Here is a 15,205-nt window from a genome sequence, read left to right as displayed (position 1 = left end):
CTGCCCTCGTGCGCGCGCTCGCAGTGTCGCGCGGAGCCAGGTTCGCTTGGCGGCCGCGGGGCTGGTTTTGCGGCGGCACCGGGAGGGGTGAGGGCGGTGAGGGCGGTGAGGGCGGCGGGTGCTGGAGCGACGGCAGCGGCCGGAGGAGCAATAGCAGCAGCCGTGGCGGCCACGGGGCGGGGCGCGGCGGTCGGTGACCGCGGCCGGGGCTGCAGGCGTCGGAGCGGCTGGGTAAGGCCGGGCCCGGGGCGGGCGGGGCCGCTTCCTCTCGGCCGGCTGCCGGGCCTTTGTGTGGGCCCGGGCGGGCGGGAGCTGCGGCGGAGGCCCCGCCCCGGCCGTCGGGACGCGCCGGTCGGGCCGGGCGCGCGGGGCGGGGCATGGCGGCGGGCTTCGGGACGCGCCCGGCAGCCTTGCCGCACCTGCCGGCCGGGACAAAGGCGCGCAGCGTCCCGGAAACTCCCCGCGCCCCGCTTTCCCGCCCCCCGCGGCTGGCCGAGCTCTCGTCGCGGGCAGCTTCAAAACTGTCAACGTTTCCCTTAGTTCCCCGTACCGGTGACAGGTTGGGAAAGTCATTTCCTCCTGAGCTCAGGGCCTCCTTTTTTTGTTGTCGTTTTTTGACGGTTCAGACACAAACTCTCCTAGTAAATTTTTTTTTTAATACTTTCTGGATGACTCTGTTCAGACTGAATATTTTTATCACTGGGACTTGTATTCATCGTGGAGCCCAGGTATAGTTTCTTATCTGCAACACCACAAAGAATCGAGGTTTTCAAATTGTGTTTCTGGTTTTTAATATTTTTTCGTCTCTTAAAATTTTTTTACTGAGAAAGAAGCATAGTTTTGTTATTGCAGGGTAGAAATTGGTGACTTAAAGAGGAAGAAAGATTGGCAAAAATGTAGAAGAAATCCTGAAAAGCAAATGACAAATACACGATATAGTGGATATAGAAATTATTACTACAGTTGTAGAAACATGTTGGAGTAAAGCATTTTTATTAACTTATCTTCCAACAAACTAAGACTCCTCAAAAATGACTTCAAGGTATTTTTTTCCCATTTAGTAGTGAGCTCTTTTCCCAAGTATAATTCAAAAGCAAATTGGACTCAATACAAAAGAGTATAATTTCTACCTTATCACCTGTTAACAGATTGCCCATATTTTAGATCCAAAGGAAGATTGGAAGGTATCTTTTGAAGAAGTATGTCAAATCAGTAATAAATATGTGTGGATAAATAGAAGGGCTTTGACCACTTTCTTTGGCTTTGGGAGTGTACAAAATATCTTAAATATTCATATCTATGCAGATCGCCAAGATTAGTAAATTGCTATCTGTATGATAGACTACTCTCAAGGCATCCAACATCATGTGAGAGAACACTGAATTGGGAGAATAGTCCCTAAGTTAAAACACAGGCTGCAACATAATACATGTGGTTTGTTCATGCTTTTTTTTTTTTTTTTTTTAAAAAGGGCAACCAGGGCATAGAATAAATACTGAAAGCTGTGAACGCCAACGTTAAGGGTGCTTTTTCTCTGGGAAGCTGGATTATAAGCGATTTTTTTCCCCTTTTGAATCTTCTGTTTTCCAAGATTTTTGTTTTAAACGTGTATTACAGTACTAAGAAATACTAGAAATACAGGAGAGTACTAAAAGTCTATAAACTGTCAAAATATACCATTTGGCTATACTGAGTAAATATTGTCCCAGTTGCACATTGTAAAGTTATTCTTTACTGTCCAATGTAATTTATCATTGGTTGTTAGAGTTTTGGACATGTGACTGTAATCAGTGCCATTTAAAAACTTGTAACTAAGTTTCAGAATCTTTTTTCTGTATAGAAGAAGAATTACTGAATGGATGCTCACAGGCCTTTGAAACTATGCAAACATTTTTTTTAATGTCTCACTTAAGTGCACTTTTAATATGTTTTATTAAATAGATAAGTTGATCATTGAAACTATGCTATAAGTCAGGCTACAAAAATGGATAAAGTGCTGTTCCTGTGCCCAAGACAGCGTGCAATCCTAGAGTTAAAACTTAACATTTTTGTTGTGTTTTGACATTGCAAAGTGATTTCACATACATTTTTCACTGCCGTTAACAATCCAAGGGATATATGTACACTACTGTTCTCATTTTAGAAATGAAGAAACATATCTGAGAGATTGTGACTCAAGCAACATCAAACAGATAATTAGAGATGGAAGACCTGGGTCTCTTATCCTGGTCTTCTGAGCTCAGGTCCTATTGCTCCTCCCACCCACCTGGCCACATTGCCTTTCTAGCCAAACTTCCAAAATACATGTTAAAATGTGTTCTTTGGATGAGAAAATATTTGAAAATTATCCTTAAGTTGAATCTTTTTTCTTATCAAAGTAAATTAATGAGTCAAGGAGTTTTGGATAGTGTGTGGTCTAAACATTCCCCCCCCCAGTGATTTACATTTTTTGTCATTTGATTTTCAGCAGATTATTTATAAAAGTAATTTTGACCTGCCAAATTGTTGAAGGCTTTTTTTTTTTTTTTTTTTTAAACCTTTCTAAAGTTGTATGTGATATCTTTTCAGTGCTGATAGGACTTTTGGAAAGAAATGTCTTTCTCTGAATTTTTTTGGTGGGGAGGAGTTTTCCATACTCTTTGCTTACGTGAGCCATTCTTGGTTTGTTCCAGCTTGCTAACACTTGGTGTCACATGTGAGCCTTCCACATGTGGTCACTCTCCATTCCAGCTCTGTGATTGAACTCTGCTCTTATTGACTAGGGGGCAGTTGGGCAGGCATGCTTCGTTCCTGGAATTGACAGTCATTCGTGTGAGTAAAGGGGAACCTCAGTGAGGCATCTTTATGCATGTGAAAAGCATTTGGTTTTAAAATGGAAGAAATGTCAGATACTGTTAGTTCCTGAGCCTTTGCAGCTGTTTGATTGGCGCAAGAAAACTGATATGCCTATTTTCTCCAGATCTTTTATCTTTAGCAGTTCTGCTTGAATGTTTTCTGTCTATTCGTACTCATTTTTACTCCTTTGACCCTTCTTTTTATTTCCCCTGTCTCTGCCTTGTTCTTCTCTTTCAGTTTTGAATATATTAACACTGAATCAGCACTTCTAAAGCCCTGCCTTCTCCCACTGGCTTCACTTGGCCTTCAGACATAATGAGGAGACTGGCTTTTCGAGGAGCTGGTTGTGCTCTGGTAAAGCTGGTAAATTACTGATCATCTACACCCTTTCCCTTTTCTGTCCTTCCTTGCCTTTTCCCTTCCACCTTTCTTAAATTTTGTTATCCTTTTCATAAAGATTCCTGCCTTATGTTCATCAAATTCACTTGTGTCCTTGTCATAGATTGTTTACAAAAGCTTGGTCCTTAGTTTCTTCATTTTAATGAATTGACACCAGTTTATCAGCCTTTTATAAAACAAACAAAAATCAACAAAAGTTGGCTGGCCTTGGCCTAAGCCCTTTGAAGCTTTAGCCAGTTGTGGCCGATTGCAAACTAATACACTGTATAACAAACCAAGTCCTAGAGGAAAGAACATCATCATATTAGGCTCTGTTTTTAAACACCATGTGGACTGTAATTCAGAGGAAGAGATAAGAGACTTTGTTTGTTAGTTGGTTACCAGAATTTTTTATTTATTGGTTTGTTTTGCTCCTGCTTTCTTTTCCCTGGAGATCCCCAATTTTTCTCTCCATACTACTGGCAACCCATTCTTTCAGCTACTGGTGTCTTAGTTTCCTGAAACTGAATGTTGATGAGTGACACTGGGATCAGTTTTTTCTTTTTGCTTTAGAGAAAGGCCTGTGAAATCACAATATGCTATTTGATACTGTTTTTAAATTGTGTAAGCATTGTAGGACTTTCTCAGGTATGCACCCTTACCCTCTAGCTGTAGCAGATCATTTCAGTGGTTGCATTTCTTGTGTTATAGTCAAATATATATATATTTGTAAAGCTGTGTTAAGATTACTTAGCAGCCTGCCTAAAACTTAGAGCAAATATTTACATGTTTCTGGGAGGCCAAGGAGGACCTAAAACCTCACTTCCGGGGTGCTCTTCAAGATCATCTAGTGAAATGTAAAGCTGTGAATTCATGGGGATAGAGTACCTCATGTAACTGAAAAGGAGGTTAGTCTGGATTGACAGAAGTTTCAAAATGCAATTTTGCTACTTTAGCATAGGTATGGCAAGTATGTTGAGTGTTTTCTGGGGTATGTCTTGTGGATCTTTCTTTAATGAATGGAGAAAATTCATTTTCAGTGTGTTAATTTTAGGGTACATCTAAAATGCTAGAAGGTTAATCCTCTGTCCCCTTACCCTTTTGCACTAATTTGCCTCAGGGTCTGCTTCCTGTTTTTTGGTTTTTGTTTTTTTCCAACATCCTGGCCCACCTGGAAAGTGATCATAATCATAAGAAACACTGGGGAAAACAGATGAGGCTGCTGACTCCAGAGGTGACCGCCTTAGGGACTCTGTCCCTGAGGCCTGCCTGACTGCCTCAGGGGCTGAGGGATCAGTACCTCCAACACACCATTATATGTGGGTGTACCGTTATACGTGGGTTTCCAAATTCCAGTCCAGGGTAAATTTGGGGCCAGAAGTGGTTGAGTCATTCAAAATTGGTAAATACAAATGAGTATACTGTTGCTGAATTTGTCCCATCCAAATTGAAAGTGTAGCATTCTGGTAAGTGAAGGGGCTAAAGCAAGGTCCAGGACTTGCATTGAAAAAGCATAGTTAAGCTTCTTTGCAACAGTGAAAATATCCTCCTAAGTGAACCAGAAGCTTTGTGGCAAGTGGCCAACTGAGGGCTTGGTGGCAGAGTATAAAATTCAGTGTAAGAACATGGCTAATTATTTCTTATAGAAGAAGTTGGATTCCATGGGTTCCAAGAGAAGAAGAGCTACCTCCCCTTCCAGTAGTGTCAGCGGAGACTTTGATGATGGGCACCATTCTGTGTCCACGCCAGGCCCAAGCAGGAAAAGGAGGAGACTTTCCAATCTTCCGACTGTAGACCCTGTAAGTAACTCAGATCACAGTTTCTGCCTTCTGCACAATTCCCTACCTTTCCTTTAATGATAAGCAGTTAAGATGCAAGGCCTCTCAGCTTCTTTTTCCTCTGGCTTGATATTCTTAACCTTTTATGAAAAGTATACACTTAGTCAGAAGTCTTACAGTAATAGTGTAATTTAATATTATGAAATAATAAAGGATATCATTTTTGTCACATTATATAGTCATTCAAGTAAATGTATGCTTGTCATGTGCCAAGCACTGTTGTGGTGATTGGGATAAAGCCATGTGTAAGACAAGCTAGTTTTTCACATGGAGCTTAGATGCTAGTGTTGGGGAAGCAGAATGTAAACAGATGAACAAATAAATAATAAAGTTTCTCAGCTAGTGATGAGTGCTAAGAAGAAAAGTTTGGATGATATGGGCTGTTTTGGCCCGTACCTTCAGGAAAGATTTCTTTGTGATCAGAAGGCAGCAGCCCTGCAGAGCACTGGGGAAGGGTGTTCCAGGCAGAGTGGCTGGATCAGCAATGGATTTGATGGGTTGTGATTACAGAGAGATGGTCAAGAGGGAGAAGGAAACTGGCAAAGTCTGCCCAGCCAGAGTATACCCTACGTACTCTGTGTTAGGAGTTTAGATTTTATTCTCTGACTGGTAAGAAGCCCTCTGTTGGATGATTTTTAAACAAGAGTGATATGAACTAATTTTGTTTAAAGGAAAAGAAAATCACCAGTAACATATTCTGATGAAAGATTTAATCATTTAAATGATTTTAAATGAGAGATACTGTCAGCATACTTTAGACTTGGGTTCCCATGTGGGAATTTGGGGATTTATCCTTCTCTACTGGCCTTTTATGTTTTGTTTTTGTTGTGTTTTTTTTTTTAAGAACCCCTACACTGACTTTCTGTTCACTTTTCTGGTGATTTTTCTCCTTTTCCTATGTGTAGATTGCCGTGTGCCATGAACTCTACAACACCATCCGAGACTATAAGGATGAGCAGGGCAGGCTCCTCTGTGAGCTCTTCATTAGGGCACCAAAGCGAAGGTGAGTGGGAGGGGTTTGGTTCCGGGTGCAAGTTGAAAGTGTTTAATAATTGAGTTTTCTTTTGGAAGGAATGGCGTAGATGATACTGGGGTCTAAATTTTAGTTTCAGTTGTCAAGGTGTAGCGAAGCGCATTTAAAAAAATTTTTGTTTTAACTGAAGAAAAAAATTTTAGTTGTAAAAAACATACAACATAAAATTTACAGTCTTAATTGTTTTTAAGTGTATGGTTCAATGTGTGTTAAGTGTATTTACATTGTTACACAGCAGATCTCCAGAGCTCATTCATATTGCAAAATTGAAACTCTGTGCCCATTAAATAACTCCCCATTTCCCCCTTCCCCTATCTCCAGTCCCTAGCAATCACCATTGCACTTTCTGTTTCTGTGAATTTGACTGCTTTAGGTATCTCATGTAAGTGGAATCATACAGTATCTGTCTTTTGTGACTGGCTTATTTCACCTAGCGTAATGTCCTCAAGATTTATCCGTGTGGTGCCATTTGACAGGATTTCCTTCCTTTTTAAGGCTGAATAGTAGTCCATTGTGTACATATACCACATTTTTTTAATCCACTCATCCATTGGTAAACACTTGGGTTGCTTCCACCTCTTGGCTATTGTGAATTACGCTGCAGTGAACATGAGTGTGCAAATATAAATACCTCTTTGAGATGCTGCTTTCAGTTTTTTTGGATATATACCCAGAAGTGGGATTGTTGGATCTTACAGTAATTGTGTTTTTAATTTTTTGAGCAATCACCATACTGTTTTCCATAATTGCAGCACCATTTTACATTCCCACCAACAGTGTACAAGAGTTCCAATTTCTCCACACCCTCACCACACTTGTAGTTTTGTAGTAAGTTTTGAAATCAAAAGGTGTGAGTCCTCTGTGATGGTTAATTTTATGTGTCAACTTGACTGGGTTAAGGGATGCCCAGATAGCTGGTAAAACATTATTTCTGGGTGTGTCTGTGAGGATGTCTCTTGAAGAGATTAGCATCTCAATAGGTAGACTGAGTAAAGAAGACAGCCTTCACCAATGCAGCTGGGTATCATCCAGTCCCCTGAGGGCTTGAATAGAACAAAAGGGTAGAAGAAGGGTGAATTTGTGTTCTCTGTTTGAACTGAGACATCCATCTTCTCCTGTCCTTGGATGTTGGAGCCCCTGGTTCTTGGGCTTTCAAACTGAAATACACCACTGGCTTTCCTGGTCTCCAGCTGGCAGATCCTGGGACTTCTTGGCCTCTGTAATCACTAGTTCCTATAATAATTCTCTTACACCTCTCTCTCTCCCCCTCTCTCTCTCTGTTTCTCTCTCTTTCCCTACCTATCTATCTATCTACTGATAGATAGATAGGTAGGTAGATAGATCCTAGTGGTTCTGATTCTCTGGAGAACCCTGACTAATATGGTCTTCCAATTTCATTCTTCTTTTTCAGGATGGGTTTTTTTGTTTCTGCAAAAAATTCTGTTGGGATTTTGTTAGGTTTTGCATTGACTCTGTGGATTGCTTTGGGTAGTATTGGTATCTTAACAATATTAAGTTTTCCAATCCAAGAACGTGGGATATCTTTCCATTTATTTGTGTTTTAATTTCTTACAGGAGTGTGTAGTTTTCAGTGTAAAGTCTGTCACCTCGTTGGTTAGGTTTATTCTTTAATCTCCTTTTTGGATTGTTCACTGTTAGTGTGTAGAAATGCAACTGATTTTTGTGTATGTTGGTTTTGTATCTTGCAACTTTGCTAAATTCACCTATTACTTCTAAAAGTTTTTTTTTGTGTGGGATATTTAGAGTATTCTGCATATGAGATCTTATCATCTGCGAACAGAGATAGTTTTACTTCTTCCTTTCTAATTTAGATGCCTTTTATTTCTTCTTGTTGCCTAATTGCTCTGGCTAGGACTTCCAGTACTTTGTTGAAAAGAAGTGGTGAGAGCAAGCATCTTTGTCTTTCATCATTTTTAGTATGATATTAACTATAGACTGTTCATATATGGCCTTTATTTTGTTGAGGTAGTTTCCATCTATACCTAATTTGTTGAGCGTTTTTAATCATGAAAGCGTATTGAATTTTGTCAGATGCTTTTTCTGTATCAGTTGAGATGATCATGTGGTTATTTTCCTTCATTCTGTTAATATGATTCATTACTTTTATCAATTTTCATAAGTTGAACCATCCTTGCATTGCAGGAATAAATCCTACTTGATCAGGGTGTATAATCCTTTCAATATGCTGCTGAATTCATTTTGCTAGTATTTTGTTGAAAATTTTTGCATCAACGTCCATAAGGGATATTGGTCTGTAGTTTTCTTTTCTTGTAGTGTCTTTGTCTGGCTTTGGTATCAGAGCATTACTAGGTTCACAGAATAAGTAAGTTTTCCCTCCTCTAGTTTTTTGGAAAAGTTTGAGAAGAATTATGTTAGTTCTTTAAATGTTCGGTGAAATTCAGCAGTGAAGCCATTAAGTCTAGGGCTTTTCTAGGGCTTTTCTCCTAGGCCAGGAGGTCTTTGGTTACTGATTCAATCTCCATACTGGTTATATGTCTATTCAGGTTTCCTGTTTCTTCATATTCAGTCTTGGTAGGTTGTATGTTTCTAGGAATTTATCCATTTCTTCTAGGGTATCCAATTTATTGGCATACAGTTGTTCGTAGTAATCTCTTATAATTCTTTTTATTTCTCTGGCATTGGTTGTAATGTCCCCTCTTTCATTTCTAATGTTATTTGAATCTTCTTTTTTTTCTTAGTTAATTAGCTGAGGGTTTGTCAATTCTGTTGAGCTTTTCAAGAAACCAACTCAACTTTATTGATTTTTTTTCCTGTTGTTTTTCTATTCTCTATTTCATTTATCTCTGCTTTATATATTGTTTCCTTCCTTCTAGCTATGAGTTTAGTTTGTTCTTCTTTCTCTAGTTCCTTGACAGTGGAACATATTTTAAAAAATTATTTAATAGTCTTTAGGATAGCAGCAAAGTTGTATTTATCATAGTTAAAAGGGATTAGTTTTTCACAATATGCAGAAGACACAGTGATTATATTCACCTTGCTGTCTCTCTTTTTTCCCTAACTTTTGGACTTGACTTCTGTGGTCCAATGAAGCAAAAACAAATATGCACCTGGCACACGCCTCCCTGTGGAGGCTATGTTCCCCCTGACTAGAGCATCCTTCCTCTCTTGCTATCAAAATAATATCACTGTTCTTTTCAGACTCTGGCATTTGAAGTTCTTTGTTCTGAAAACATACATTAGTGTGGTAGATAGAATAATGGCCCCGCCAAAATGTCCGTGTTCTAATCCCTGGAATCCATGAATATGTAGGATTACATGACAAAGAGAAATTAAGTTTGTTAGTCAACTGCCTTTGAATTGGAGAAATTATCCTGGATTATCCAGGTGGTCCCAGTGTAATCACAGGAGTCCTTAAAGAGGGAAGTAGAGGAGTAAGTCAGAGAGAGATTTGAAGATGCTGTATTCCTGGCTTTGAAGATGGAGGAATGGGGCTACAAGCCAAGGAATGCACGTGGCCTCTAGAAGCTGGAAAAGGCAAGGAAATGAATTGTTCTCTAGAACCTCCAGAAGGAATGTGAACACCTTGCCTTTTAGCTTAGTGAGACCCATTTTGGACTTCTGTAAGGTAATAAATTTGTGTTGTTTTAAGCCATTAATTTTGTGGTAATTTGTTAGAGCAACAATTGGAAACTAATACAATGAGTTAATTAAAGATTTAGATCCATTCATGAATGTTGATGCTGCAGTGGGTAGCCAACAAGCTCTAGGTTGATCTGAAGGCAAACCTCTCACTCCAAGGAGCAGAGCCACCAAGGATGCAGTGTCATCATCCTGAATGAGGAGAGCTCTGTAAATTAGTCATGCCAAAAAAGAAGAGTTTTTTTTTTTTTTAATGAAATCTGTCTACAGATTTCAGTTAGTTTATCAGTAACAATCTTTTGAAAGTTGTCATTTAATTAGCATATGATAATAAAAGCCCATATTTATTGCTTACTACATGCTAGGCACAGTACTAAGTGCTTTCCAGGCCTCATCTTGTTTAAACCTGAGCAATATTGTTATCACAGTTTATAGATGACGACTTGTACAAGTTCTCAGAACCATTGAGGATAACCAGAATTCAGACTCAGGTTTTTCTGATTCTAAAGCCTGTGCTCTTAACCAGTATGTTGTATAGAGAAGCAGCATCATATTAGTACACAAGCACCTCATGGAAAAGGACTGCCCCTCTGCTGCCTGCTTTTCACCAGCTGAGGGGCAGAAAATACAGGCCTTTGGTGCTGGAGCACTGTCTTCTAGCCTCCATGATGTGGTACTTGAGGAGCACTGCTGCCTTCCCCCCAGTGCTGTGCCTGCCTGCATCTCTGCTCCTCCTCTGTGGAATGCATGTTTTCTCAAGAGCTTGTGGGAAGAAGTACTATTCAGAGCCATGCAATTGTGAATCTCTTTTTGAGACTTTGTTTTCATTAGTATGTTAGGCTGCTTGTACTAGGACATCCAAATTAACAATGGCTGAAACAAGAACAATTGCTTTCTCTCATGTACAAGTCCTATTCTGTGAGGTCTTCAGGGCCGAGATACTGTCTGTCTTTTTATTCTGCTGTGCTTGGGGTATCGCCCTTGTCTGCATGGTCTGAGATGGCTCACCACCACAACTACCTTCCGGCCCATAGGAAAAAAGAAACATGTTAGGATGTGACCTGGACATGGTACATTTCAGCTCTTGCATTGGTCAGAACTTAGCTGCAACGTGGCTAAGAATTTGGCCTTTAGTACCCAGGCAGGAGCTTAGAATGCTGTCATCTTGGGAAGGAGGCAAAATAGGTTTAGGGGTAGCCAGCAGGCTCTGCACATTAGGCAGAGTGTTTCTCACTTTTCTGGTTAAAACCCTTAGTTATGCTTTGACTATTCTGTGGCCATATTATGGCAGGGTGCCCTCACCTATTGTTGAAAGAGAAAAGCTCTTAAGACATGTACTTCACAGTCCTATATGTGTGTGTATGTGTGCACAGAGTCTGGAAGAATATTAATAGTGCTCTTAACTCTGGATGAATAGGGGCAGTTTTTACTTTTCTGTGCTTTTCTGTATGTTGATTTAAGTGGGAAAAATCAGTTAGAGCTATTTCATTTTCAAAGTGGGGGGACCTTGTTTTGACCACATTATATAGAGTGGAATGTTGGGATCCTGACCTTTTTTTCTATATGGTTATTCTGAAAATGTTTGTGAGGAACCCCCTAGCAGAGCTTCTGGGAGATAGTGTCCTTTCTAGGTATGTGTCCTCATTGCGTTGTCAGTTGTCTACAGATAATCCCCCAAGCCTGAGAGGCTGCTGAGGCCCAGCTTTAGCAAGGAGCAGTGGACTGTGGCCCATCAGGCCCAGGCAGAGAGAGCCATCTAGGATAGCAAGTTAACAAAGCCCTAATGCTCACTCTGAGAAAGTCCCTTGGTACCACTGACAACATTGATATTAGGCCTGGGTGGGCCTTTGTTGTTACTCACTGAGACCTTTATGTTCTTACACTTTCTTTGAATAGCAGATTGAATACTCCTTTTATCCCCTCGTACTTAATTTTATAGTTCACTAAAATCGTAAGTAGTTGATAAGGGTTTAAAAACTTAATTTACTCTTCTTCCTTTCTCTTCCTGGAGAATTCAAAGTCATTAGGTGAGGCTGAGCAAGGTAGGAATCGGCAAGGGAGACAAGCGGTGGGGGTAATGGGGTAGGAGTTGTGGACAATAGCCATGTCACAGGCTTTTACATAGCCTGGAGTTACCTTTCCATAAAGTACAAGGAGTAAAAGAGTAACTTGGTCAGTTGAGAAGCTTGGCAGACCATAATCAAGTGACCAAAATCAACCTCATCTAAGTAGTGGCATGAGTTGAAATCAAGCGCCACGTGATAGAATACAGTGAGATGAATATAGCATCATCAGAATTTATTCATCAGGAGAAGAGACAACCCCAGATTAAGGGACACTCTACAAAATAACGGGCCTATAATTTTCAAAAGTATTAAGATCATGAAAGTCAAGGAAAGACTAAGGAACTGTTTCAGAATGAAGGAAACGGAGGAAACATAACTGAATGCAGCATGATTCACATTGATCCTTTTGCTATAAGGGACAATTTTGGAACAGTTGGCAAAATACAAATGGGTTCTGAGGATTAGATGGTGAGACTGTATCAAAGTGAATTTTCTGATTTTGATGATTGAACTGTGGTCCTTTTTTGTAGGAAAAACACACAACTCTTCAGCAGCTTACTCTCAAATGGTTCAGAAAAACATTCTGTGTACTATTCTTGCGATTTTTATGTTAAAGCACAAAGTTTTAAAAAATTAAATATATCATACATACATGGCTAAAACATGTCAGCCAGTGTCCCAGAAGAGATTAAAGCCTTAATGACAGCATTCTTCATATGTAGTAACTTACCCTCTTACACATCTAGGATGAGTTTTATCTACCCCTGAGGGAGAATTGTGAAAAATAGTTGCTTAGATAATTTTGCAGAAGGTTTACTTGTCTCATGGAACTCCATTTGAAAAAAAGCCAGAAGGAATAATAATAAACATCCATGAACCAAAACCCAACTTAAGAAATTATTATAACTACTTTAAAGTGTCCCCTCCTCTCCAAGAGATAACCACTATCCTTAATTTTCTGTTCATCATTCCCATGCCTTTTTTGTTCTGTCATGTTTGTTTATGTCTTATGCCCTTTTATCATTGGTAAGCTCCTTGTGCCAAGGGCCTCATCTTTCTCTTTTGTAACTTTAGTACTTGATGTTAGAGCAGCATATATACTAGGCACTTGATAGCACTTGGCAGAGAAAGTTCTGTGGTCACTACCTGAAGAAAGATAATCAATTTCGTAAGTTTATAAAGAGCTTTGGAACATACCTGTTTTCAGCCATTATTGAACACCATGAAAGGTAAGTCATTTTCATTTGCAGAAGATACCTTTGACATGGTTTTAGTGTTGGTGCCTTAAATCTTAAATATTTAGCATATAAAAGACTATCACAGATGTTAATTTAGGTTTCTATATCACCAATATGTATTTTGAAAAGGGCATGCATATTCGTCTTGCTTTTGTTATTCCCTCTCCGTTCCAATAATGAGAGTACATCTAGTATGTTCTGTCACTTGGAGTGTTGGACATTACCACAGAGTTTTGAGACATAACTTTTTTTGGGCTTTTGATTAATAAATACCTTTTTAAAAAACATTATTGACAGAAATCAACCAGACTATTATGAAGTGGTTTCTCAGCCCATTGACTTGATGAAAATCCAACAGAAACTAAAAATGGAAGAGTATGATGATGTTAATCTGCTGACTGCTGACTTCCAGTTGCTTTTTAACAATGCAAAGGCCTATTATAAGGTAAGAAAACATCAAATTTGGAAGATATTCAATTTGATAATTGTATGGCTTTTTAATATTTATCAGTCTGGTAGATAAGTAGTGGTTTTTCATTTGGTAGTTTGAGTTTGCATTTCTCTTGTTAGTAAAGAAAACTAAAGATTAATATGATTATGACCCATTCTTGTTTCTTCTGTGTCTGCTCAAATCTTTTGCCTGTTTCTCTCTTGGGTTGTTTGTCATTTTCATATTTATTTTCAGAAATTTTTTTGTTCTAGATACTAATCCTTTTTTTGGTTATCTGTGTTGCAAATATCTTCTCCCACTGTTTGGCTATTTTTTCACTCTTTGTGGTGTCTTTTTTTTTTTTTTTTTTTAAATATTTATATATTTATTTTGACTGCACCAGGTCTTAGTTGCAGCATGTTTGGTTGCAGCATGCAGGATCTTTAGTTGTGACATGCGGACTTCTTAGTTGCGGCATGCATGTGGGATCTAGTTCCCCGACCAGGGATCGAACCCCGGCCCCCTGCATTGGGAGCGTGGAGTCCCACCCACTGGACCACCAGGGAAGTCCCTGTGGTGTCTTTTGATAAACAGAAAGTTTTTTATTTTAATATAGTTAGATCTATTAGTCTTTAACTTTGTGGTTTATCCTTCTTTGTGTCTTGTTTCAGAAATCTCTCCTGCCCAAAGATTATAAAGATATTCTCTTATTTTCTTCTAAAAGTTTAATAGTCTTGTCTTTCGTATATAAACCTTTAGTGCAGCTGGGATTGATTGTTGTGTCTTCTCTGAGGTAGGGATCTGTTTTTTTTCCACAGGTATAAGCACCTTGAAATGGCCATCCGCTTCACATTTGTCTCTGATGTTAGTGCTGGCGTTGATTCCATGTGCTCGTGGGCCTCTTTGTGGCCTTTTATTCTGTTCCTTTTGTTCTGGCCAGCTTATCTAAAACTGGGCTATTCTATTTCTACCTTAATTTCTATGGATTTATAATTCTTTATCTGGCAAAGAAACTGTTTTGATTATTTTTATACATTTTAATATTAGTGTGTTAACAAGCACCAAAAAGATTGTTTGAATTTGTATTGGAATTGCATTGGCTTTGTAGATTGTATTTTGGAGAATTGACGTAATTGTGATGTTGATTATTCCAGTCTGTGAATTTGGTACGTCTTCATTTATTTGTCTTTTTAACAAAGCTTTAAATGTTTTTTTCATCAAGATTCTGCAAAAATGTTAGATTTATTCTTAATGCTGTGTGTATATATTTTTTCTTTAATTGAGATATAATTCACACACTCTTTTAAAGTGTAGAGTTTGGGGCTTCCCTGGTGGCGCAGTGGTTAAGAATCTGCCTACCAATGCAGGGGACACGGGTTCGAGCCCTGGCCTGGGAAGATGCCACATGCCACAGAGCAACTAAGCCCATGTGCCACAACTACTGAGCCTGCGCTCTAGAGCCCGCAAGCCACAACTACTGAGCCCGCATGCCACAACTACTAAAGCCTGTGCGCCTAGAGCCCACAACAAGAGAAGCCACCGCAATGAGAAGCCTACACACCACAACGAAGAGTAGCCCCCGCTCGCTGCAACGAGAGAAATCCTGCGTGCAGCAACAAAGACCCAATGCAGCCAAATAAATAAATAAATAATTTATTAAAAAAAAAAATCGGTATCTTAAATGCCCTTCTAAATAATGTAAAACCTTAGAATAATGTAACTCTGATCTTTTTATTTATGCTATTGATGTTTTGTGTTTTATTTCT

At 39.3% G+C, this 15,205-nt stretch overlaps 1 protein-coding gene across 27 annotated transcripts in view; it reads left to right on the top strand.

Moving 5' to 3' along the window:
• The first annotated feature begins 95 nt into the window (after window positions 1-95).
• PBRM1 (polybromo 1) overlaps window positions 96-15,205 on the top strand; it is a 107,566-nt gene continuing 92,456 nt past the window's right edge. For 8 of the 27 annotated variants that reach the window (XM_082414414.1, XM_082414429.1, XM_082414428.1 and 5 more), the window contains exons 1-4: window positions 102-728; window positions 4,860-5,012; window positions 5,957-6,054; window positions 13,307-13,454. In XM_082414414.1, coding sequence (XP_082270540.1) covers window positions 378-728; window positions 4,860-5,012; window positions 5,957-6,054; window positions 13,307-13,454 — 750 coding nt within the window. In that variant the 5' untranslated portion in view covers window positions 102-377. Of the gene's footprint in view, window positions 729-3,072; window positions 3,199-4,859; window positions 5,013-5,956; window positions 6,055-13,306; window positions 13,455-15,205 lie in introns of all 27 variants that reach the window. The other 19 variants (XM_082414424.1, XM_082414420.1, XM_082414411.1 and 16 more) reach the window with 7 other exon arrangements.

This window comes from Balaenoptera physalus (genome assembly GCF_965194825.1).
Source record: "Balaenoptera physalus genome assembly, chromosome: 11".
Classification (NCBI taxonomy): Eukaryota; Metazoa; Chordata; class Mammalia; order Artiodactyla; family Balaenopteridae; genus Balaenoptera; species Balaenoptera physalus.
This window is presented reverse-complemented; position numbering and strand designations above follow the sequence as displayed.